Source organism: Somniosus microcephalus, chromosome 9, assembly GCF_052327205.1.
Source record: "Somniosus microcephalus isolate GS21.2 chromosome 9, FLI_Smic_1.0, whole genome shotgun sequence".
In the NCBI taxonomy this organism is placed as follows: domain Eukaryota; kingdom Metazoa; phylum Chordata; class Chondrichthyes; order Squaliformes; family Somniosidae; genus Somniosus; species Somniosus microcephalus.
This window is the reverse complement of record NC_140995.1, coordinates 201,758,486-201,785,625: the sequence shown is the minus strand read 5'-3', so window position 1 is coordinate 201,785,625 and position 27,140 is coordinate 201,758,486. Positions and strand designations below refer to the sequence as shown.

The 27,140-nt window shown below is 47.6% G+C and overlaps 1 protein-coding gene across 5 annotated transcripts in view; it reads right to left on the bottom strand.

Annotated features, from left to right (window-relative positions):
• The window catches only part of sobpa (sine oculis binding protein homolog (Drosophila) a), a 416,341-nt gene that overhangs the window by 252,885 nt on the left and 136,316 nt on the right, over positions 1-27,140 (bottom strand). For all 5 annotated transcript variants that reach the window (XM_085997757.1, XM_085997759.1, XM_085997760.1 and 2 more), the window contains exon 3: positions 3,657-3,845. In XM_085997757.1, coding sequence (XP_085853883.1) covers positions 3,657-3,845 — 189 coding nt within the window. The remainder of the gene's footprint in view (positions 1-3,656; positions 3,846-27,140) is intronic.

The following is a 27,140-nucleotide window of genomic DNA, read 5'->3' as shown; positions in this document are numbered from 1 at the left end:
AAAGGGACTTTTCCCCTTAGTAGAGGGGTCAATAACCAGGGGGCATAGTTTCAAGGTAAGGGGCAGAAGGTTTAGAGGGGATTTGAGGAAAAACTTTTTCACCCAGAGGGTGGTTGGAATCTGGAATTCACTGCATGAAAGGGTGGTAGAGGCAGGAACCCTCACAACATTCAAGCATTTAGATGAGCACTTGAAACGCCATAGCATACAAGGCTACGGACCAAGTGCTGGAAAATGGGATTAGAATAGACAAGGCTGGATGGCTGGCGCGGACACGATTGGCTGAAGGGCCTCTTTCTGTGCTGTATAACTCTATGACTCTATGAGCTGGTAACAAGGCATACACAAGGGCAGCACATATAGGGCACTTTCCCACTACTGCAACCTCAATCCACTCCCAGTTATTATTTTTTTGTATTGCTGTATATTGATACGAGTCCCATCGGATATCGCTATTTAAAAAGCTAGATCCCATTAAAGGAAACTAGGAGGAAGGGTTTCCCATCGTCCCCAGCCATTGAAACAAGCTGACCATCTCAGTTCAGCCTCTTAATCTTTCATCTTTGGTGCCAAAATCATTATTTCTCTCCTCAGTGAGTGCAGTTCTAGATTAGAGACCCTGCAGGTGACGGCTGATCCCCTATCATTTTTAGATTATTCCATTATTTGTTCCCTTGTAATGACACATTTTATATCTACACTGCATTTGTATTCTTTCCACAACACCTCCTCTCTCTGTTTCTGAGTGTCAGCTGGAGATTGCCCCAGTTTCCTGCAATCTCCTGTTAATCTTCAGATCTAGTCAAGGCAGCTCAAGAGAGGACGTTCTGTCCTCAAAGCTCAGTCTAAACCTCGTGCGATACTGGGTTAGATTTATTGCCCAGTTTATTCATCTCACCATTTCACTTTGTTTTGGCTTTCCCCTCTCTCTGCACAAGTGAAATATTTTTTGTTGAAATACCTATGTTCTACTGCAGCCTCCATTTAACATTCAGTTCAAGTGAGAGCTCCTCTAAAGCAGTAGTCTGACTGCCAACAGGAGCGGGTCCTGATGTAGGTAGCGCAGGACTAAGGTTGGCTCTGATGGCCTACACCCTCTTTTTCCCCCCCCTTCAACCCTAGCTTATTTTCCCTGGGCCCCACACCTCCTGTGCCTGAGAGAGTATGAACAGATGAAAAGGAGGGAGCGAAATTGTAATCAGACCCATCAATGATCACCCCGTTAAATGGTACAGTCTTGTGCACCACCCTCCCCAAATGGATAATAACGCGAACTCCAGGGGAAAGCTGAGAAAATAAAAACATGATGCCAATTTAAAAAAAAAAATCTCTGGGAAATTCCACCCCCCAACCCATTTAGCAAGGTCCAGGAGACCATAGTGACACATCATCAAACGTGCTTAACTAACTAAACACATGCTGTCACCGCCCCCGAGGAGAGACCAGGATAGACTAATCTCATACAGTAGCAAAATACTGTGGATGCTGCAAATCTGAAATAACAACAGAAAATGCTGGAAACACTCAGCAGGTCAGGCAGCATCGAGGAGAGAGAAACAGAGTCAATGTTTCGGGTCGAACCCTTCGTCAGAACTGGAAAAGGTTAGGGAAGAGAGATTTTTAAAGCAGGGGCAGGGAGGAGGGGAGGAAAGAACAAAGGGAAGGTCTGTGATAGGCTGGAAGGCAGGAGAGACTGACTGACAAAAGGGATGATGGTGCAAGGCAAAAGGGGAGGTAATGGGACACGTTAAGAAACAAAAGATGGCTCTAGATGATGTGTGAATGATGATGGCAGCAACATTACCAGCTACCATGTGATAAACTATATATTTTTTTTGTCTCGTTTCCTCACAGGGTAGCACTATCATCCCTTTTGTCAGTCAATGATGTGAGGCTGGACATTCTGCTTGTGCTGTTTGTGTGACTGCACTGCGGGAACTTTCACTTTGCAGGGTTTGTGGGGGGGTATCGGGATTGAAAAGCAGTTTCTTATAAATCAATCCAATTCCAGTTATCTATGGAGTCTTTACATAATGAGGCGATAAACAGATCCATTTGTGCCAATAGATTTTAATGCTGCCACATATACACAAAAAATCCTATTCTCCCCCCTCCCCCTTACTTGTGTATCAGTGAAGAAACTACTAACACTACTAATAATAACCAGCTCCAGGACAGTGACATCGTAGCACAGAGAATTCGACCCAACACAATTGTCACTAAACAAAAGGAAAAATATCTGACCTATTGGACAGAAACAACAAAAACCCAAAACAAACTCGATTGCTACTTGGCCCTAAACAGACAATACACCATGGCTGAATACCTGACCACGGTAAAAGATAGCAAATTGAGAAAAACCTTGACTAGGTACAGACTTAGTGAGCATAGCCTGGCCATCGAAAAAGGCAGACCTGGCTGCCAAGAGAGGACAGGATATGCTCTCACTGCAGTCAGGGAGTGGTGGAGACAGAGATGCACTTCCTCACAGCTTGTGGAAACTATCAGGGCATAAGCGGGAATTTCTACCTAAAATTCATAAAAATATGCCCTGAATTCAAAAATTTGAATGACGACCAAAAACTCCCATACCTATTAGGGGAACAGAGAAATTGCGTAACTTTAGCGGCAAACTATGTTACAGCTTGCCATAAGCAGAGGGACAACCATTAAACCTAAGAAAAGATTATATGCATATTATATGAGTGTATATTTATACACACAGGGATATATCTGTTTATACACTGTATGGATAGATCTGCGTTTATGTGTTCAACCATAAATGTTTTTTCGGTGCTTTGGCAACATAAGATGTACCTTGTCATGCCAATAAAGCAATTTGAATTGAATTTAATTGAATTGCTGAGGGCAGGGGAAGAGAGGGGGAGGCAACAGATTCAACAGTCACTGCTGCTGTCTGAACCTTGACCCAGTGGCAGTAATATGAGTGGTGGCGTGCGTGGTAACTAAATTGCAAAATCGGCCTTTAAAATCAAAATTAAGTTGTATACAAATATACTCCTGTCCCCAAGATAGGGTCGCCAACTCTGGTTGGACGTATTCCTGGAGGTGTCATCACATGACTGCCTGCTTCCAGCCGCCCCACCCCCACACACCCACCATTGCTCGCCCAGCACATCTACACTTGCGGCGCACTGCCTTCACACGTCAATCGGAGAGTGAATAGACTCTTCATTACCCCGACTGGATGGCCAAACAGTATTTTTTCCCCCCATCTCAGATATTTGAACACTTTGGTTACTAGAAATACAAAGAATTTTTTTTTATAAAACACAATTTTTCTTAATGCCCCTGTGATGTTTCTCTCCTGGGTTGGTCGCAGCAGTGTCCTGAAGACTAGTCTTTCATTCCTGGAGACTCCAGGGTGATCCGGGAAGGTTGGTAACCCTACCCCGAGGCCCTGGTGTATCAGTGCTGTTGGCCACAACACGCATTTGCTGCCAAAACACATGCAACAAATATACATGCATGCACTCGACCTTGCTGTATTATCTTAATAAAAAGCTGTGCATCCCACACTGCAATCAATGTCTCTGTTACCACAGACACTAACAGCAAATATAGAACTGGGTTCGGAGTCTTCTTATCTCTTCTCTATATGTGGAGCACATTTCAAGTACAAAGAAGTTCCTTACCTGTTGGTGGTTTGAGTATTGGTGGTGGGATCAATGGTACGATGATAGGGACACCCCCGTGATCCTTTGACCCAGCCGGCGTTTCCAACAGCCCGTTTCCCGCAGTCATTCCTGGAAAGCTTGAATTGGAGTTCGATGGCGAAGTAATAACACTGTCCTCAGATAGTTTTAGTTTTGGCAAGGAGTTTTCTACAAATAGGATGGGGAAAAAAAAGACATTATTAAACATTTATGTTATGTTCAAGGACTTAGGTTCAACTGTGAAACTCAACTAAAGGCTGGTCTTAATCCTAAGCATCAGTCGCCACGCTAGCAGCGTCTTAGATTTTACGGAAAAGAATAATTTTACTGAGTGTTTTGTTATTGGGCATTGGAACAGTTTCCATACAAAGACAAATCTGACCTCATAGCCTTCATTCAGGTTTATATCATTTTAACTCAATGTCTATAATTACCAGGAACTGTAAGCGAAGGATGGGATTTGTAAATCCTACTGCTTTCAAGTATTTCCTTCTCTCACTGGGTCATTGTCTGGGACCAGGTGTAAATGACTGAGGCATCCGCTGCAGCATGTCACAACCACTAAACTACGCCACAAGTTAATAAACTTAAAGTTTAAGAGATGAGTTTTCCTTTAAATGAACACGGTGAAGAAAAATCCACCAACCTTCCTCCCATTCCCTTTACCCTTGTGGTAAAATTCACAAGAGGAAAAACAGAAAAAGGATTCTTTTTAAACTGAGATTTTACAGAGCATTGCATCCAGAGCATAAGCATTACGTCGTCTGGATTGTCTATTTTAGATTCTCATTCTGTTTTTCAACATGCAGATTGAGTAATATGTTCAATTCATTCTGCTTCCTCTTTTGATAAAGAAATGTTGAAGAGATTTCTACAATTCAGCTCAGCTAGCCTACAAGCAACATTGTGCAGTGCCAAGAATATACTGAGGAAAAATTACTTTTGGGACTTTCTCTATGACAAACAAAGCACCTTTTACAGATGCATTTAGCATAAATGAAACTATCGTGGGAATTGTGGTTTCATTCATTAGGTGTTCCGTCTGTATAATTTAGCCCCTCCTCTATCCAGCAATTTCCGCCACTCTCCTTCAGACTCTTGCACCTTGTACACATTATCACATTGCTGTTTGTGGGAGCTTGCTGTGCGCAAATTGGATGCCGCGTTTCCTACAATGCAACAGTTACTACACTTCAAAAAGTACTTCATGGGCTGTGAAGCGCTTTGGGATGTCCGGCGGTTGTAAAAGGCGCTATAGAAATGCAAGTCTGTCTTTCTTTTTTTGCAGAGGTATGGTTACACCTGCACCTCACCCAGCCGGCTATCACTCATGTACAAGTCCCTTAGAAGACTGTCCAACCGCCGAGGGCATCACATCTGACCTCAACGCTGCCCTCACCCGACACACCCGCACTCCCAGCAGAGGTCGCTGATCAGGAATGGCAGCCGCGTCTTGATTTTCCCCTCCCTAACCCAGGGGCTCTACAAACAATTGTGGCGCCCAGCTCAGTACAGACTGAGGATCAAAAGAAGGCCTTCCTGGTCTGTGTGGTTCACAGCCTATGTCTGAAAATCAGTTGACTGTGGGAGTGGACTTCTGTTCAAAACAACAAATACATGGCAAAGTACACATGTGTTGGCACTGATTGTGGCATTCTCCTCCTCCTAGTCAGGCAAATTGAACTTGGGTCGGAAACAGGATTCCAAGGACTGCCTCATGCTGGAATGCTGAATAACAGTGAAAGTCAGTCCCGCTTTAACAACAGAAAATGCTGGAAAAACTCAGCAGGTCAGGCAACATCCGTGGAGAGAAATTTGAGTTGACGTTTCGGGTTGGACCCTTCTTCAAAACTGGAAAGAAAAGAAAGTAGATCGAAGGCAGGGCTGCGATCGGACAAAAGAATAAAAGAAACAAAAGAAGTAAAAGAGATTAGAAGCTAGACGAGATGGTAATAGGCTTGGATAGGTGTAAAGTGTACTGGCAGGGCAAAAGATAGCTGCCAGGTGTGAGAGAGAAACAAAAGGAAAGGGGGGGGGGAAAGGAGTTCCTCTCTGCGACAACTTTTGCCAACCGCGGCAGTGAATTTTGCGTATACGCGGTTTTTAATTTAGGATTAAGGTAAATAACATGATTTTATTGCTTTTATATTCTTTTTTATTGTGTTATTTGAACATTTATACCGTATTTGCCAACCGCGGTTTTACTAACCACGAGGGTTTTCAGGGACGTATCCCCCGCGGTTGGGGAGGGATTACTGTACTTTGTTGGCTGTAAATGACGTTGGGACGGCCTGAGGTCGTGAATGGCGCTATATAAATGCAAGTTCTTTCTTCCCCCCCGCCCCCTGTACTATTACGGGCTCTGCAATTCTTGTTATTAAAATGAGTGCTGGAATCTCAGAAAAAAATTAAACCAAACACGCACACCAGGCCAGCATTTCTACTTTTCTTCTGCAAGGAATGCAAGGGTGCGGACATAACAAGCTGCACTGTTGAGCTTTTTGATGGTGCAGTGATAGAACAGTAACCCTGCACAGAGAATCCAGCAGCAATCAGGGTCAGCCAGCAGTCACACACTGGAGGATGGATATCTGATGTGTCTGTTGCAGTGCAGAAGGTTTGGGTGGAGCGATCCTGCTGATGTTAAATAGAAAATAATAGGTGGATTGATGGCACATTACATCAGAAGGCCAGCTGCCTGGCCTCTCGGCAGAAGGTTCAGGGAGAGCTGGGTACTTGGGTGATGGGAACTGTGGAGAAAGTGAAGGAATTCAGACCCTCACAAAAAATAACAACGCTGTCGGTAACACCAATATAGGGGTCAGGTGACACCACAAGCTGCAAGAACGGTTTAAAAATGAAGATCTTCCTCCGAGCTCCAAAATGAGATCACAGTCTTAAAATCAGCATCCCCGTGAAGTATCGCTGTTTACTATCGAATTTAGTGGGGCCAATTTAATTGTCTTGTGGCTACTTTGGCCCAGAATTTGCTGGGAGAACAAAGGCGAGTTTAATGGCGCTCACGGTTATTAGTGTGTAAATCGTCCAGCAATTTGCGACAAGGAAGAGATACGCTGCGAGTTGCGGCGAGGAAGAGATACGCTGCAAGTTGCGGCGAGGAAGAGATACGCTGCGAGCTGCAAATCACCTCCAACTGCTGGACGATATGCTTTCACCATTAGCCTCGCGAAAACGGGAGCTCGTCACCAACTTCCCCGTGAACGTCAAGAACTTACTGCGTTTGCACTGTTAAAACTAATTAAACGCGCGCAGACAGTTAGGGCTGCTACTCAACGGCGAAAGGGCCCTTTTACTGATGTGATTTATGTTCCAACAATGCCACTCAACCTCTCTGGCCCAGAAAGGGAACAATTAAAACTGTGGAATCTCATTCCCGCAGGTAGTAAATTGTTCCTAGAGCTTTTTAAAATTTAAAAGTTTTAAATTTTCTTTTTACTTTTCCTTACTGTATCTTTTTTCTCTCTCTTAATCCAATCTTTCCCTCTTTTTATTTCTCTTTCTGTAGCTAATTTGACTCTAATTCGCCTTATTTCCATCTCCGTCATTCCTCTGTTTCTTTATCCTTCAACCTCATTGGTTAAGGACTGTTGCTCCTGTCGTTCACCAAGGTCCCAGATGCCCTGTTGCCCTCGCTGCGCCATTATCAGCTTGCACTTTGTTTTTATTCATTCATGGGATGTGGGCGTCGCTGGCAAGGCCAGCATTTATTGCCCATCCCTAATTACCCTCGAGAAGGTGGTGGTGAGCCGCCTTCTTGAACCGCTGCAATCCGTGTGGTGATGGTACTCCCACAGTGCTGTTAGGGAGTGAGTTCCAGGATTTTGACCCAGCGATGATGAAGGATCGGCGATATATTTCTAAGTCAGCATGGTGTGTGACTTGGAGGGGAACTTGGAGGTGGTGGTGTTCCCATGCACCTGCTGCCCTTGTCCTTCTAGGTGGAAGAGGTCGCGGGTTTGGGAGGTGCTGCCGAAGAAGCCTTGGCGAGTTGCTGCAGTGTATCTTGTAGATGGTATACACTGCAGCCACAGTACGCCGGTGGTGGAGGGAGTGAATGTTTAAGTGGTGGATGGGGTGCCAATCAAGTGGGCTGCTTTGTCCTGGACGGTGTTGAGTTTCTTGAGTGTTGTCATCCAGTCAAGTGGAGAGTATTTCATCACACTCCTTACTTGTGCCTTGTAGATGGTGGAAAGGCTTTGGGGAGTCAGGAGGTGAGACACTCACCACAGAATACCTAGTCTCTAACCTGCTCTTGTTGCCACAGTATTTATGTGGCTGGTCCAGTTAAGTTTCTGGTCAATGGTGATCCCCGGGATGTTGATGGTGGTGGATTCAGCGATATGTAGCCCAAAAAATTTGAGCTGAAAGGTGAGGAAATTTTTTTTTGAACAAACGGGGCATGGCACAAGATGCCCCACTCCACCAAAATCTGAGCCTTTATTTCTCCACCAATTTTCTGCCCTCTTCTCCTGAAGGTGTTGATTCATCAGTGGATCCTTTTCCGTGGGTGGTGGTACCTCATTCAAGTGGCCGTTTTTCCCCATGTGAGCCTCGACGGTGAGTGATAACAGGCTATTCCACCACAGGGGCATCACAGCCGAGTCTGAACCTGTCTTCATCCAAAACAAACACACACACACACACACACACACACACACACACACACACACACACACACACACACACACTCTCTCTTCCAGCAGGGGGTGCTCAATATAGCAACCGGAAGTGCCAAACCGTTCTCCTGACCGAGAGGCACCAAGGTTAACGGCAGCACTGCCCGTTATTAGCTAAGTCAGCGCAGACCAGTGGTTGGACCCGGGGCCTTGCTGGTCTACACGTCCCCTCTGAGCCGCTGGGGGATATGAAGAGGAGTAAATACCAGTGACAGGTGCAATAGCAGATGCTGGCAATCAGTGTGCACTGAATGGCTGACAAGTGATGATTACGATATTCTCACTGAAGAATTAATGACTGCTAATCCACAGCTGACAGTATAGTCAGCAGAGCTCGGAACCTAATAACCCAGTTTACTCACTCGAGGTTTGTGTGGCTTGGTTTATACCTATCACTTCTGGTGCTTCATTTCAAACTGATCCAGTTACCTGCTGGATAAATATAAACCACCACCTCCATTTACACTAGACCCTTGAGTAGACTAGGCCTATATTCTCTGGAGTTTAGAAGAATGAGAGGTGATCTCATTGAAACATTGATTCTGAGGGGGATCGACAGGGTAGATGCTGAGAGGTTGTTTCCCCTGGCTGGAGAGTCTAAAACTAGGGGGCATAGTCTCAGGATAAGGGGTCGGCCATTTAGGACTAAGATGAGAAATTTCTTCCCTCAGAGGGTTGTGAACCATTGGAATTCCCGACCCCAGAGGACTGTGGATGCTCAGTCGATGAGTATATTCAAGACTGAGCGCGATAGATTTTGGTACACTAAGGGAATCAAGGGAAGAGATATGAGAATAGGGCGGGAAAGTGGGCTTGAGGTCAAAGATTAGCCGTGATCTTACTGAATGGCAGAACAGGCTCGAGGAGCCGTATGACTAATCCTGCTCCTATTTCTTATGTTCAAAGCTGCCAATGTATGGCACAAGGAAATTAAATCCGGACATTTGCATCATGTGCAGATGGGGCACAACAGCATCCCCTGTGTCACAAAATTAAATAGATGGCACTTTAAATTTACAAAGGATAAATCTAATTTTCAAGTCGATGGGAAGCTGCAAATATTCATATACAACAACAACTTGCATTCATATACAACAACGTTGATATACCTATCAATTCATCCAATGAAAAGCGACGAGTTAAGATAGTAACTATAGGTTTTTATTGGCTAAATAACAGAGCCCACCCTCGTGGGTGATCGGGTCCAACAAGGAGGAATACCAGTCAGTCGACCACCTTTATACCTGGGCAAGCAGGCGGAGCCATGGGCGGAGTCAGCTGTGGTCAGCCCAGGTATGACAGCGTGACAAGAGGTGACCTTGTGTAGTGATACAACAGTGTAAACAGTGATAACCGTAGTGTAACGATATAAACAGTGATAACCATAGTGTAACGATAGTGAACGATAAAAGTGGTTTACCACATTCACCCCTTGTTTAGATTTGAGTCCGGCGGGGTGAAGTGTACTACCAGTTTGGGTATGTCAGTCTGTCCGGAGGCCTCGTAAGTCTTTCTGATCGGCGCAGCAGCGGCGGCGGTGGTGCAGTGTCCGGTGTTAATGCTGGTGTCTGCGTGGTCGGCGAAGGCTCGTGGGGTTCCGGCATGCCGTCTACCTGGGCTGGATTTGGGGGGGTGGTGGGGGGTAACGGTGGTGTCTCAGGGGTGCCCGAGGGTGCAAGGTCTCGTAAGGAGACTGTGTCCTCCCGCCCGTCTGGGTATGCCACATAGGCGTACTGGGGGTTGGCGTGCAGGAGGTCCACCCTCTCGACCAGGGGGTCCGTTTTATGGGCCCTCACGTGCTTTCGCAGCAAGACGGGCCCCGGGGAAGTCAGCCATGTTGGTAGCGAGGTTCCCGTAGTCGACTTCCTGGGGAAAACAAACATTCGTTCATGGGGGGTGGCGTTAATGGCCGTGCAGTGACCGGATGGAATGCAGCGCTGCCGGGAGGACTTCCTGCCAGCGAGAGGTTGGCAGGCCCTTAGACTTTAAGGCTAAGAGAACGGCCTTCCAGACAGTCGCGTTCTCTCTTTCCACCTGGCTGTTCCCTCGGGGGTTGTAGCTGGTGGTCCTGCTTGCAGCAATACCTCTCGCTAGTAGGAACTGGCGAAGTTCCTCGCTCATGAAGGATGAGCCCCGGTCGCTATGTATATAATTCGGGAACCCGAACAAGGCGAAGAGGTCGTTCAGGCATTTGATGACCGTGGTACTGGTCATGTCTGGGCAGGGGAAGGCAAAGGGGAAACGGGAGTACTCATCAATGATGTTGAGGAAGTACACATTATGGTCAGAGGTCGGGAGGGGCCCCTTAAAATCGATGCTCAAGCGCTCGAAGGGGCGGGTGGCCTTGATCAGGCTTGCTCTGTCCGGCCTAAAGAAATGCGGTTTGCATTCGGCACAGGTTTGGCAGTTCCTGGTCATGGTCCTGACCTCCTCGATGGAGTAGGGCAGGTTGCGGGCCTTAATGAAGTGGTAAAGTCTGGTGACCCCGGGGTGGCAGAGGTCGTTGTGGAGGGTCTGCAGTCTATCAATTTGCGCGTTGGCGCATGTACTTCGTGATAGAGCATCTGGGGGTTCGTTCAGTTTACCAGGTCGGTACAAGATATCATAATCGTAGGTGGAGAGCTCGATTCTCCACCTCAAGATCTTGTCGTTCTTGATTTTGCCCCTCAGCTTGTTATTAAACATAAAAGCAACCGAACGCTGGTCGGTGAGGAGGGTAAATCGTTTGCCTGCCAGGTAATGCCTCCAGCGTCGTACTGCCTCCACGATCGCCTGGGCCTCCTTCTCGACCGAAGAGTGTCGGATCTCAGGGCCCTGGAGGGTCCTTGAGAAGAAGGCCACAGGTCTCCCCGCCGGGTTAAGGGTTGCAGCTAGGGCGAAGTCGGATGCATCGCTCTCCACTTGGAAAGGGATAGACTCATCCACCGCGTGCATTGTGGCCTTAGCAATGTTTCCCTTTATGAGGGAGAAGGCTGCGCATGCTTCTGCCGACAGGGGGAAGGAGGTGGACTTCATGAGGGGTCTGGCTTTGTCCACATAATTCGGCACCCATTGGGCATAGTAGGCGAAGAGCCCCAGGGTTCTCTTCAGCGCCTTTGGACAGTGGGGGAGGGGAAGCTCCATGAGGGGGCGCATTCTTTCGGGGTCGGGGCCGATGACTCCGTTCTCTACTACGCAGCCGAGGATGGCAAGACACGAGGTGTTAAACACACATTTCTCCTTATTGTAAGTGAGGTTCAGCCGTTCGGCCGTACGGAGGAATTTCTCCAGATTAACATCGTGGTCCTGCCGGTCGCGGCCGCAGATGGTGACGTTATCTAGATAAGGGAACGTGGCCTGCAGCCCGTTCTGGTCAACCATCCGGTCCATCTCCCTTTGGAAGACCGAAACCCCGTTGGTGACGCCGAAGGGAACCCTAAGGAAGTGGTAGAGGCAGCCATTCGCCTCGAAGGCGGTATACTGGCGGTCCTCAGGGCGGATAGGGAGTTGGTGATAGGCCGACTTAAGGTCGATGGTGGAGAATACCCAGTACTGTGCAATCTGATTGACCATATCAGATATGCGGGGAAGGGGGTATGCGTCCAGCTGGGTGTACCGGTTTATGGTTTGGCTGTAGTCGATGACCAGGCGGTTTTTATTGCCGGTCTTAACGACTACGACCTGGGCACGCCAGGGGCTGTTGCTCCTCTCGATGATGCCCTCCTTCAGGAGACGCTGCACCTGAGAGCTAATAAAAGCTCTGTCCCCGGCGCTGTACCACCTGCTCTTGGTGGCGACGGGTTTACAGTCGCGGGTGAGGTTAGCGAACAGGGAGGGGGGCGGGACCTTGAGGGTGGATAGGCCGCAGGTGGTACGCGGTGGGCGGTTTAAAGGCTGCTGGTTGTCGACTGTGAGTGGGGGGAGGGGTCCACCGTATGCCAAAGTGACACTTTGAAGGTGGGATTGGAAGTCCAGCCCTAGTAGGACGGCAGCGCAGAGCTGGGGCAGGATGAGGAGTTTAAGATTTTTATACTCCGTGCCCCTAACCGACAGGGTCACTACACAGTAGCCGCTGATGTCTGTAGAATGGGACCTCGACGCCATCGAGATCCGGTTGCGCGTTGGCCGGACAGTGAGGGAGTAGTGGCTCACCGTGTCTGGATGGATGAAACTCTCCGTGCTTCCGCTGTCGAACAGGCAGGTCGTGGCGTGGCCGTTTACTTTGATGTCCATCATGGACTTGGACAGGTGATGCGGGCGAGCTTGGTCCAGTGTGACGGAGGCTAGTGTATGGCTGAGCGAGCTGCTGTAGTCTGCGGGTGAGGCGGTGGTCGGGTCTGGAGACAAGGTGGCGGTCGAGTGTGGTGGACAAAATGGCGGCGCCCACGACGTTGAATAAAATGGCGGAGAAGATGGCCGCCCCCACAACTCACATGAGGCACTGCTGGCGTCGGTGGCCTTGATCAAAGATGGCCGCCCCCACGACTCACACGAGGGGATACTGGCATCTGTGGCCTTGATGAAAGATGGCCGCCCCCACAACTCGCATGAGGCACTGCTGGCGTCTGTGGCTCTCCCCCTGCAGGCCTTCGCGAAGTGGCCTTTCTTGTGGCAGTCGGAGCAAGTCGCGTTTCTTGCAGGGCAGCGCGTCCTCGGGTGTTTCGCCTGGCCACAGAAGAAGCAGCCGGCGGCCCGATCGCGGGGCTCCGATGTCGCAGCCGGTACCGGGCGTGGCGGTCCCGATCGGTTCTGGGACGCCGACGCTGAGGTAGGTCCCAGAGGCAGCGGTGCGAGGGGTATTGCGGCCGGGGTCGGGCCCGAGTCCCAGGGTCGCGCAGCACAGTACCTGGAGTACGCCTCGAGGTCCCGATGGGCCACTTCCAGAGAGCGAGCGAGGGCTGCAGTTGTATTCAGGTCGAGGTCCTTTGATTCGAGCAGTCTTTGCCGTGAGTAGTCGGACCGAAGGCCTTTCACGAAGGCATCGCGGATATTCCCTTCAGTATTTTCTGCAGCCGTTACAGCTTTAAATTCACAGTCCCTGCCGAGTGTTTGTAGCGCCCGTAAAAATTCATCTACAGACTCTCCTGGCTGTTGCGAGCGGGATCTTAGGAGATGTCTGGCATACATAGAATTTACCGGGCTCCGGTACTGCTCTTTCAGCAGGTTGAGGGCGTCCTCGTATGTAGTAAGGTCCCGGATGAATGCAAATACTTTCGGGCTCACTTGGGCGGTCAGAACTCTTAGTTTGGATCCCGGAGGCACGCCGGATTCTCCCAGGTAGGATTCAAAACAGCTCAGCCAGTGTTCGAAGTCGAGGGCTGAGTTCGCTGCCTGTAGGTTTAGATCCAGGTACGGCGGTCGGAGGGCTCGCAGCCAGGCCGGCTGCTGTGGCTGTTGTAGCTGGCCGTTTGGCTGGTCGTTTGGCTGCTCCGATCCACTCATTTCAAAATTTAGCTAATAAAATTGATATACCTATCAATTCATCCAATGAAAAGCGACGAGTTAAGATAGTAACTATAGGTTTTTATTGGCTAAATAACAGAGCCCACCCTCGTGGGTGATCGGGTCCAACAAGGAGGAATACCAGTCAGTCGACCACCTTTATACCTGGGCAAGCAGGCGGAGCCATGGGCGGAGTCAGCTGTGGTCAGCCCAGGTATAACAGCGTGACAAGAGGTGACCTTGTGTAGTGATAACCATAGTGTAACGATATAAACAGTGATAACCATAGTGTAACGATAGTGAACGATAAAAGTGGTTTACCACAAACGTGCATTTAGATACAACAACAACTTGTATTCGGATACAACAACTTGCATTCGGATACAACAGCAACTTGCATTCGGATACAACAACAACTTGCATTTAGACACAACAACAACTTGCATTTAGACACAACAACAACTTGCATTTAGACACAACAACAACAACTTGCATTTAGATAGCACCCTTTAGCATAGGAAAAAAATCCCACAGCCTTTCACAGAAGCATAAGGAAAACATCGAGGCTGAGCCAAACAAGGTGGTATTAGGCGGGGTGACCAAAAGCTTGGCTTTAAGCAGGAGCTTCACCGCAGACCTACTCTGTGCTGTAAGCTGACCTGAAGAGTGGGGGGGGGGGTGTGTATTCCATTCCCAGCACTGACATCTTTCAACTTGATGAGCACAAAGGGAAAAGACCTATCTTACCTTTACATTGCAGTGAAATCTTGGTAACCCCAAGACAACACCTGCTGAAAGAATTATAAAATGGCAGTGGCAAATCTTCAGCAAGGTGTGCTCTGTGCATTCACACGTGCTTTATACATTTTGACCGCCGCCATCTTAATTTCAGTCAGGTTTCCCCGAAAACTGTTTGGAAAGAAGACCCCAGCGGCACATGTTGCATGTGTCTGAAGCTAATTTGGTTGCGCAGTGGCCAGCTGTGGGTAACACCTTAAAGATGATGCAGGAACATTTGGCGAACGCCAATTTCTTTAAAAATAAACCGACGCTGACTGAACGCCGGAAATAAACGAGACTGCAGTGGCCAGAAAGAAACGTGCAAAACTTACAGAAAGTGAAAAATAGGAGGGAGGGCAGAGGGAGAAATGGACAAACACAATTAATATAAATGCTAAGTCATAATAGGAACGTTGGAATAGGAATAAGCCAGTCATCCCCTCGAGCCTGTTCCGCAGTTGGTTAATGTCTTTTTTTAAACACAAAGTGTGGCAAGTATAAAAACCATTTGGCAGCTTCCATACTTTTCCTTAGTGCATTCACAGAAAAGAAATATTCACAAAACAGCAAAGTGAAGTACAATAAAAAACTGCTTTCTACGCGTGGCAGGGGTCAACAGGTCAAGGTTGAAAGGTAGAAATGTTGGGGTGGATGAATACCTCAGGAAGGATATACTGGCTTTGGAGGGGTGCAGCGCGGATTCACGAGAATGTTACTGGGGCTTAGAGGGTTCAATTATGAGTACACATTGCATAATCAAGGTGTTTAAAATGTTAAAAGAATTCAATAGGGTCGATACAGAGAAACTACTTCCTCTGGTGAGGAAAATCAAGAACAAAGGGACTTAATCTTAAAATTAGAGCCAGGCCATTCAGAAGCAAAATCATGAAGTACTTTTTCACACAAAGGGTAGTAGAAATCTAGAACTCTCTCCCCAAAAGGCTGTGGATGCTGGGTCAAGTGAAGCATTCAAGACTGAGATTGATAGATTTTTGTTAGTTAAAGGTATCAAAGATGTGGAACAAAGGCAGCTAAAGGGAGTTGAGGTGTAGATCAGCCATGATCTAATTGAAGGGTGGAGCAGGCCCAAAGGACTGAATGGCATATTCCCATGTTCCTCTCTGGAGTTTTGCTCGATTACCTTTAGGGACCGGCGAGACTTTGCAGAGTTTTCCCTCAAGAGATTGTACGGGTAGGGCAGAGCCCATGATAACAACAACTTGCATTTACGTAGCACCGTTAACATAATATAACGTCCCAAGACACTTCGTAGGAATGTTATCAAACAAAATTTGGCACCGAGCCACATAAGGAGATATTAGGACAAGTAGGTAGGTTTTAAGGAGCGTCTTAAAGGAGAAGAGAGAGGTAGAGAGGTTTTAGGGAGGGAATTCCCACCTTGTATACTCTGTAAACTTGAGCTCATCCAAAACTCTGCTGCTCGTGTCTTAACTCGCACCAAGTCCCGTTCATCCATCACCCCTGTGCTTGCTGATGTCCTACATTGGCTCCCGGTCCAGCAGCAACTCAGTTTTAAAATTCTCTTTCTCGTTTTCAAATTCCTCCATGGCCTCGCCCCTCCCTGTCTCTGTAACCTCCTCAAGCCCCACAACCCTCCGAGATATCTGCGCTCATCCAATTCTGGCCTCTTGCGCATCCCCGATTTTCATCGCTCCACCATTAGAGGCCGTGCCTTCAACTGCCAAGGCCCTAAGCTCTGGAGTTCCCTCCCTAAACCTCTCTGCCTCTCTACCTTTCTCTCCTCCTTTAAGACCCTCCTTAAAACTTACCTCTGACCCAACTTTTGAATATCTCCTTATGTGGCTCGGTGTTAAGTTCTGTTTGATAATCGCTCCTGTGAAGCACTTTGGGATGTTTTACTATGTTGAAGGCTCTATACAAATGTGAGCTGTTGTTGTGTGTGTGGTTGCATCACCTCTGAATGGAGCAGGTTTGATGGGCCTGATGGGCCTTTTCCTTTATTTTCGCATGTTGGTATTACATCACAGTTGGTCAGTGCGATTAGGATCTTTAATGAATGGTGTGAATAAATCCACATCATGAAATGGTCTAAAAATCAAAGGTGTTCTTCATATGGTCAATCCTGACAGGAGGGAAATATATTTTAAATGAAGGGCATAAATTGTAGGGCTGTGAATTGACACCTGCCCAAAGGGGGCTGTGAATTGACACCTGTCCAAAGGGGGCTGTGAATTAACACCTGCCCAAAGGGGGCTGTGAATTAACACCTGCCCAAAGGGGGCTGTGAATTAACACCTGTCCAAAGGGGGCTGTGAATTAACACCTGCCCAAAGGGGGCTGTGAATTGACACCTGCCCAAAGGGAGCTGTGAATTGAAACCTGCCCAAAGGGGGCTGTGAATTAACACCTGCCCAAAGGGGGCTGTGAATTAACACCTGCCCAAAAGGGGCTGTGAATTGACACCTGCCCAAAGGGGGCTGTGAATTAACACCTGCCCAAAGGGGGCTGTGAATTAACACCTGCCCAAAGGGGGCTGTGAATTAACACCTGCCCAAAGGGGGCTGTGAATTAACACCTGCCCAAAGGGGGCTGTGAATTGAAACCTGCCCAAAGGGGGCTGTGAATTGACACCTGCCCAAAGGGAGCTGTGAATTGAAACCTGCCCAAAGGGGGCTGTGAATTGAAACCTGCCCAAAGGGGGCTGTGAATTAACACCTGCCCAAAGGGGGCTGTGAATTAACACCTGCCCAAAGGGGGCTGTGAATTAACACCTGCCCAAAGGGGGCTGTGAATTAACACCTGCCCAAAGGGGGCTGTGAATTAACACCTGCCCAAAGGGGGCTGTGAATTAACACCTGCCCAAAGGGGGCTGTGAATTGACTCCTGCCCAAATTCCCAATGTGCCCTCAGTCCTGCACCATGATCACTGAAGATCAAAACTGATATTTTTGAAGCGAGCATGAATTCCATCAGTACACAGTGTCAGATTTGCTCATCATTTGGACCTGAGAATTGTGTCAACAGGTCGGAAGGTTTGCTTCAGTACTCATACTGTGGGCTCTGACCGTTAACTTTCAAAAAGACTGAAGAGAAAAAATGGAATTAAGGAAACCACCTGTAGCTGGACACAAATGGCAGTATTTCTGGGTCAGGAGATGGTGTGTTCATGATCTGAAGAGAGTGCTGCATTGTTGGACGGGGTCAGTCTTTGGAGGAGATGTGACGCCTGTTCCAGTGGTTCAGGTAGATATTGAAAAGTCCAATGGCATTATTCATATAACAGTGTTTGAAGAGCAGAGTTTTCCTGGTGTCATAATCATTCATCTCGCTGCTGTCTGCCTATGTAACAACAGTCACTGCACTCCAAAGTAACTTATTGGCCTAGAAATTGCGGTCGGAGGTTTACCTCCAGAGTATGCCTCCGACCCACAAAACATTTACACAATTATCTGCTGGCGCCCAGGCTGCCCAGAGTTCTGGTCTCAGGCTGCGAGGTGGAGGGCAGCGTAAAGGCCCACAGGTCCCAGGGACACAGGCGGTTCGGAAACGTCCCTGGGATCAGGTGGGCCCGGTCCTCCAATGACAAAGGAGAATCCCATTGCAATCATTTACAAATGGAATCCCCAAATCTAATAATTATACAATGTACAGAATTGTAATTTTATTCATAAGTTCCTTCATTGCACGAACCTCAATAAAAATGTAATTTTTTGATCATTTTAAACATTGTTAAGACTGTAATCCGGGCCAATATTTGCATAAATTCATTTAATAAAAGTGCGTGTGCATAATTTTAGATTTTTAAAGGTTTTATTTAAGTCTTAGATATCCCCTTATGCTGATGCAAGCAGGCCCTATGCCTGCTTGCATCAACTGGAAGACTTACGTGGGCAATTGCTGGCCAGCCGCTGGGCAAATAGCCCACCTCTGCACCAGCAATACAGGAAACTCTCGTTTAAACAGCACCTAAATATCCGGAATTCTCTATTAACCGGCAAAATTCTCACTCCGAAAACAACACCTCAATAACCAGCAATGTTGCCAAGTCCGAGTCTCCCGCGGTGGCTGAGTTAGTCAGTGGGGGTTAGTTCTCCAAACTGCCACTACTCGGCTTCTTGGCGCTGTCAGAAGTCGGAACACCTCAATACCCCTTGTGATAAAAATAACAACTTCCGGGAAGTTATGTCATCACTTCCTGTGAACTATGAACTGTGTACATACCTCACTTCCTGTCATGTGTCACTTCCTGTTGGACTGGTATAAATACTGGTCTGTTCAGTATTGTAAGAGGCTTCTACCAGAGGCATGGTAAAGACCTCTCTTGTATATAGTGTGTTTATAAGTTACTTAAAGCTTACTTTAAAGTTACTTGATGGTAAGCCTCCTTTTTCTTACATCAATTTAAGTAACTTAGTATTTACACTGACAAATACTAGACCTTCGGACAAACTCGGAATTAAGGATCCAGGGAACCACCCATCATGGAGAAAATCCTTAGACCTATTCGTCTGGACTTGGACCCGAATGCACCAGCAGCTGGCAGGGTATGGAAGCATTGGTACCGTACTTTTGAGAATTTTCTGGATGAATGTGAAGCGGATGCTCCTGCTAGATTGAAGATACTTATCAATTATGTGACCCCAAAAGTGTTCGAATATGTTGATGAATGGGATAATTACGATGAGGTGATTCGGGCACTTAAGAAACTGTATGCCAAGACCCCAAATGAGGTCTATGCTAGACATCTACTGGCCACAGCCCGACAAGGGCCAGGGGAATCAATTGATGAATTCCTGCAAGAACTTCGCAGGCTCAGCGTAGATTGTAACTTTCAGGCAGCCTCAGCTGAGCTGTACCGCCAAGAAATGATTCGTGATGCTTTCATCTGCGGGATTGCCTCTCCATTTATACGCCAGCGTCTACTAGAAAGTAAAACACTTGAGCTACAAAAAGCTTTTGACCTAGCTTGTTCACTGGATTTGGCAAAGAGAAATGCAGACCTCTATCAGCTGCCCAGATCTCGATCTGCTGCTGTAGCTGCAACCAGACAATTCAAGCGGTCTCAGGTGAACCCTATCATGGGGGAATCTAATTCTGATAATTCTGATGAAGAAGAGGAGGACGACCCCACTTTAGCAGCCTCTTGGCAATCTAGGAAGGAATGCTTCTTTTGTGGAGATGCTTTTCACCCTAGGAAAACCTGCCCTGCTCGCAATGCAATCTGCAGTTATTGCGGGAAAAAAGGACACTTTGCTAAAGTTTGCCTATCAAGGGCCTCTGCGAGGGCCAATCCAGCTAAGGCCTACCGAACTGCCCCAATTAGGGCCTATCAAGATGCTCCAGCTAGGACCTATCAAGCTTCCTCTCGAGCTCTCTCCCGAAGAAGCACACCGAGAGTTTTAGCCACTCTCTGTGCAACGACACCAATTACAGCTGCTTGCCCACAGAACCTGTCTCATGCAGCCACAAAAGTTTCAATTAAAGGGCATACCTTAGATGCCTTAATTGACTCAGGAAGTACTGATAGTTTCATTAAGGAACAGATTGTTGCGAAATTGAAACTACATGTCTTCCCATCGGACCAGGCAATTGCGATGGCCCAGTCATCACTTAATACCAGAATCTCCGGCTTTTGTGTTGTTGATATGACACTTCATGGTCGTATGTATCCCTCCACCTGACTTTCGGTGCTCAAGGACTTATGTAGTGATCTCCTCTTAGGACTGGACTTCCAAAAACAGCATAAGAAACTCACCATTGAGTTTGGTGGATCCAAACCCGGACTTACTATTTCTAATATACCGTCTAAATTACCATTTTGTGCATTATCAGCAGCTTCACTTGATGAACCCTCATTATTTGCCAGTATTCCGCCTCAATGCCAACCGATAATAACGAAATCGCGGCGCTTTAATCAGGAAGACCAATCTTTTATTGCGGCTGAAATCTCTCGACTTCTAGCAGAGAATATCATTGAACCATGTTCGTCGCCCTGGCGGGCTCAAGTCGTCATTGTCAAGAACCCTCTAAAACCTCACAAACAGCGACTATGCATCGATTATTCGCAAACCATCAATCAATATACCGACTTGGACGCCTACCCATTGCCACGCATTGATGATATGGTTAATAAACTGGCCGAATACAAAGTGTTCTCAACTTACGATTTAAAAAGTGCCTATCATCAGTTACCCTTGAAGGTCTCAGATAAGCAGTACACAGCCTTTGAGGCTAATGGACGGCTGTACCAATTTCGTCGCCTCCCATTCGGGGTTACTAATGGAGTGGCTGTCTTTCAACGGGCAATGGATGGCCTGGTTAAGCAGGAAAACCTAAGGGACACTTTTCCCTATCTTGATAACATTACCATTGCAGGTCACGATCAACAGGAACACGACTCCAACCTCCAAAAATTTCGATATGCCCTCCATCGCCGTAATTTGACCCTGAATGAATCCAAATCTGTTGAGTCGCAACCGACCATCAACATCCTTGGCTACTGCGTAGGCAATGGTATCATTAAGCCAGACCCAGAAAGACTTCGCCCGCTCCAAGAGCTCCCGTCACCTAAGAATCCGGCTTCTTTACGTCGGGCTCTCGGTCTGTTTGCATACTACGCTAAATGGATTCCTCATTTTTCGGACAAAATCCAACCCTTGCTGCATGCTAGATCATTTCCACTGGGAACAGCGGCTGTTGCAGCCTTTAACCTTCTCAAAAAACAGTTGGAGAAAGCGGCTCTTCACTCCATTGATGAGAATCTCCCTTTCGTGGTTGAATGTGATGCCTCGGAGGTGGCGATCTCGGCTACTCTGAATCAGGAAGGTCGTCCTGTAGCATTTATGTCCAGGACCTTACAAGGTGCCGAGCTACATTATCCTCCGGTTGAGAAAGAAGCCACAGCCATCATAGAGGCAGTACGGAAGTGGAACCATTTTCTAGCTCGCCAGCACTTTACATTGATCACGGACCAACGATCAGTCGCCTTCATGCTCGATAATCGAAAACGAACCAAAATTAAGAATAATAAAATACAACTTTGGAGGATGGAACTGGCCTCTTTTGGTCATACCATTCTCTATCGGCCTGGCAAGGAGAATGTGGCCCCGGACACCCTCACACGGGCATTCTGCTCCACTATGTCATCCTCCACCCTCATGGATGTCCACAATGGTTTGTGTCATCCTGGCGTTACGCGCATGCTACATTTCGTACGATCACGGAATCTCCCTTTTTCCACTGGAGATGTAAAGAAAATATGCTCAGAATGCCGGCTTTGTGCGGAATTAAAACCTCAGTTCTTCCGCCCCTCAGATGGTATACTCATACATGCAACCCAACCGATGCAACGACTTAGCATCGATTTTAAGGGCCCAGTGCCCTCTTCAACTCGGAACACATATTTGCTCACCATGATCGACGAATATTCACGTTTTCCGTTTGCCTTCCCCTGCTCCAATATGCTGGCATCCACAGTAATCTGCTGCCTTGAGCAGGTATTTTCTCTCTGTGGCATGCCGGCTTATATTCACTCAGATCGGGGTCCATCCTTTATGTCGAGGGAACTCAAGGACTACCTCTCAGAACGGGGAATTGCTACAAGCAAAACAACACCATACCATCCCATCGGAAATGGGCAGGTAGAGAGGTATAACGGTATCATCTGGAATTCCGTACGTCTCGCTTTAAGATCTCGGGGCCTACCAGACCAGCAATGGGAAACAGTGCTTCCGGATGCATTGCACTCTATACGGTCCCTGCTGTCTACAGCCACAAATACTACACCTCATGAGCGGTTCTTTGGATTCCAGCGTCGCTCAGCTCATGGGACATCACTCCCGTCATGGCTAACTACTCCTGGACCTGTATTACTCCGAAGATACGTTCGGACGTCTAAAAATGACCCTCTTGTAGACGAGGTCGAACTAACCGATGCCAACCCCACCTATGCAAACATACGATATTCCGACGGCCGAGAATCTACCGTATCATTACGGGATCTGGCTCCCTGCCCACCAGGACCTAGTGGGACATCGGGTGATGGCATTTCACCAGGAAACTCTTGGGACCTATCGGGTACCCCTCTCCAGGATCCTGATCGGACACCAACTAGCTTGGTGCTGGTAGAACCCCGTGCTCAAGGTTGCGACCCTCCCAGTACCACGCATGAAAGTACTGGTCCGCCACAGACCAGCTCTGCACCTCCTTCTGAACAGAGGCAGTCTGACTTTGAACCTATTGGGGCTCGTACTCGAAGCCATGATCTCCCCGACCCTTCACAGGGCAATCCAGGCCACACGGACTCTGGCCAATGGCCAACCGCATGTAAGCGGACCAGTGACCCTCTACGACGGGAATCCAAACGGGTGCGACTCTTCCTTGTTCGGCGGCTGCGGACCAAAAGGTAGACCACAGCCTCCTAAACCTGCAGGAGGGAAGAATGTGATAAAAATAACAACTTCCGGGAAGTTATGTCATCACTTCCTGTGAACTATGAACTGTGTACATACCTCACTTCCTGTCATGTGTCACTTCCTGTTGGACTGGTATAAATACTGGTCTGTTCAGTATTGTAAGAGGCTTCTACCAGAGGCATGGTAAAGACCTCTCTTGTATATAGTGTGTTTATAAGTTACTTAAAGCTTACTTTAAAGTTACTTGATGGTAAGCCTCCTTTTTCTTACATCACCCCTGTAACAGGAGTCTGACTCTCCCGCGCTGCCAGTAATCTCTTCTGATCCGCCATTTTACAGGGGTACTGTGTGTCTCTCACGCTGCTGGTAGTCATTGCATTGCATTACCCTCACCTGGCAGTACTGTACTTAATCAAGCATCTTCCACCATCCATTTAACACAACATTCTGTAGGTGAGTACCCAATTACTGTATACTGCACATTTCTTGATTTGTTTATTTTTCTTTGTTAAAAATAGCCTCGGTAGATAACCCTCTCCGTCATCCGGAATTTTTGATCAACCGGCAACACGCCAGTCCCGTCAGTGCTGGATACCAAAGAGTTTCCTGTACTCAGTTTTCAGGTGGTTCAGATGCTCTGTCAAGGCGTACCCTGACAAATCGCAAGTTCCGGATTTCGCTTGTGCATGCGGAAATCCGGAACATGCGGGGCCTTTCAAAGGGAGTGCGATGCTTTGCTCTGCGAGTAGGCTGTCACAGACACCACAATCTCAGATCCATTATATTTGAAGCACTTTCAGACATTTGTAAGAGTAGTGATGAAGCACAATATAAATGCGAGTTTTTCCTTTCAAACTACAGTTATCAATAGTCTTGCCTCCCTAACCTCCTCCCCATTCCACCCCTGCACCCCACAGCCGCAACCCCACCCCCCACCCCGCCCCTTGTTTGAAAAACCAAATGAATACAAATTCAGGATCATCCACACTTACAAAGATATCAACTACAACACATTCCTAGCTATTGTCAGTCCCAGTTAAAAGAAAGAAAAGCTTACATTTATATAGCGCCTTTCATGACCACCGGATGTCTTTACAGCCAATGAAGTACTTTTTGGAGTGTAGTCACTGTTGTAATGTGGGAAACGTGGCAGCCAATTTGCGCACAGCAAGCTCCCACAAACAGCAATGTGATAATGAGCAGATAATCTGTTTTTGTTACATTGGTTGAAGGATAAATATTGGCCAGGACTCCCCTGCTCTTCTTCGAAATAGGACCTTTTACATCCGCCTGAGAGCAGATGGAGCCTCGGTTTAACGTCTCATCCGAAAGAAGGCACCTCCGACAGTGCAGCACCCCCTCAGCACTGCACTGGAGTGTCAGCCTAGCTTTATGTGCTCAAGTCCCTGGAGTGGGACTTGAACCCACGACCTTCTGATTCAGAGGCGAGTGTGCTACAGCTATACTGAAGTCTGCTACTATCTTTCTTATTGCTTACTATGTTTCCAAATTTTGTATCATCTGCTAACTTTGAAATTATGCCCCCTCAACCTAAGTCCAGGTCGTTAATATACATCAAAAAGAGCTGTGGTCCTAATACCGACCCCTTCCATTAATGGGTACAAGAGCAGAATTTTTTTCAAACGCTCTACATTTTTATCTGGAACACTACATTCAGTTTTGGGCTCTGAACCTCAGGAAAGATATAATGGCCTTGAATAGGACCGATTTATTAGAATCATACCAGGGATTAAAGGGTTAAAACATGATGGCTGGTTGCATAAACTTGAGTTTAGAAGGGTGAGGGGTGATCTAATTGAGGTCTTTTAAGATAATAAAGGGATTCGCTAGGGTAGATACAGAGAGACTATTTCCTCTGGTGGGGAATCCAGAACAAGAGGACACTATCTTAATACTAGAGATAGGAATGAAATCAGAAAGCATCTTTTCACACAAAGGTTAGTGGAAATGTGGAACTATCTTCAGCTGCTTCATCAATAACCTTCCCTCCACCGACAATGTGGAAAACTGCCCAGGTATGTCCTGTCCACAAAAAGCAGGACAAATCCAACCCGGCCAATTACCGCCCCATCAGTCTACTCTCAATCATCAGCAAAGTAATGGAAGGTGTAATTGACATTGCTATCAAGTGGCACTTACTCACCAATAACCTGCTCACTGATGCCTAGTTTGGGTTCTGCCAAGACCACTCGGCTCCCAACCTCAGTACAGCCTTGGTCCAAACATGGACAAAGGAGCTGAATTCCAGAGGTGAGGTGAAAGTGACTGCCCTTGACATCAAGGCAGCATTTGACCAAGTCAAGGAACCCTAGTAAAACTGAAGTCAAGGGAATCAGGGGGAAAACGCTCCACTGGCTGGAGTCATACCTAGCACAAAGGAAGATGGTTGTGGTGGTTGAAGGTCAATCATCACAGCCCCAGGACATCGATGCAGGAGTTCCTCAGGGCAGTGTCCTAGGCCCAACCATCTCCAGCTGCTTCATCAATGACCTTCCCTCCAACATAAGGTCAGAAATGGGGATGTTCGCTGATGACTGCACAGTGTTCAGCGCCATTCGCAACTCCACAGATAATGAAGCAGTCCATGCTCGCATGCAGCAACACCTGGACGACATTCAGGCTTGGGCTGATAAGTGGCAGGTAACATTCGCGCCACAAAAGTGCGAGGCAATGACTACCTCCAACAAGCGAGAGTCTAACCACCGCCCCTTGACATTCAATGGCATTACCATTGCTGAATCTCCCACTATCAACATCCTGGGGAGTCACAATTAACCAGAAACTTAACTGGACCAGCCACATAAATACAGTGGCAACAAGAGCAGGTCAGAGGCTAGGTATTGTGTGGTGAGTGTCTCACCTCCTGACTCCCCAAAGCCTTTCCACCATCTACAAGGCACAAGTAAGGAGTGTGATGGAATACTCTCCACTTGCCTGGATGAGTGCAGCTCCAACAACACTCGAGAAGCTCGACACCATCCAGGACAAAGCAGCCCGCTTGATTGGCACCCCATCCACCACCTTAAACATTCACCCCCTCCACCACCGGCATACTGTGGCTGCAGTGTGTACCATCTACAAGATGCACTGCAGCAACTCGCCATGGCTTCTTCGGCAGCACCTCCCAAACCCGCAACCTCTTCCACCTAGAAGGACAAGGGCAGCAGGCGCATGGGAACACCACCACCTCCAAGTTCCCCTCCAAGTCACACACCATCCTGACGTATAAGTATATCGCCGATCCTTCATCGTCACTGGGTCAAAATCCTGGAACTCACTACTTAACAGCACTGTGGGAGTACCATCACCACAGGGGCTGCAGTGGTTCAAGAAGGCGGCTCACCACCAACTTCTCAAGGGCAACTAGGGATGGGCAATAAATGCTGGCCTTGCCAGCGATGCCCTGATCCCATAAATGAATTTTAAAAACTACGGTCAGTAGTGGGGATGCACAGTGTTCAGTTCCATTCGCAATTCCTCAGATAATGAAGCAGTCCATACCCGCATGCAGCAAGACCTGGACAACATCCAGGCTTGTGTTGATAAGTGGCAAGTAACATTCATACCACACAAGTGCCAGGCAATGACCAACAAGAGAGAGTCTAACCACCTCCCGTTGATATTCAATGGCATTAGCATCACTGAATTTCCCCACCATTGATCAGAAACTCAACTGGACCAGCCATATAAATGCCATGGTTACTAAAGCAGGTCGGAGGCTGGGTATTCTGCGGCGAGTGACTCACCTCCTGACTCCACAAAGCCTTTCCACCATCTACAAGGCACAAGTCAGGAGTGTGATGGAATACTCGCCACTTGTCTGGATGAGTGCAGCTGCAACAACGCTTACGAAGTTCGACACCACCCTGCACAAAGCAGCCCGCTTGATTGGCGAACCCAAAACTACTTGTCTGGCCTGTTCAAGTGGGCTGATCTACTTCACCTGCCTGTAACCAGGTAGGGTGGCCTTCTCTACTTCTCTGCCTGTGATTGCAAACTCAGTGCAGTTTGTGTTATCAGGGGTGAGTGGGGGCATTTGGAGATGTCTGCAGAAACTCTTGATTTTTACAAGGCAGTTGACTGTCGACAATGGAACTATCATCAGTGCTGAAGTTATACGGGGGTATCAGGTTAACTACTGAAAAGAG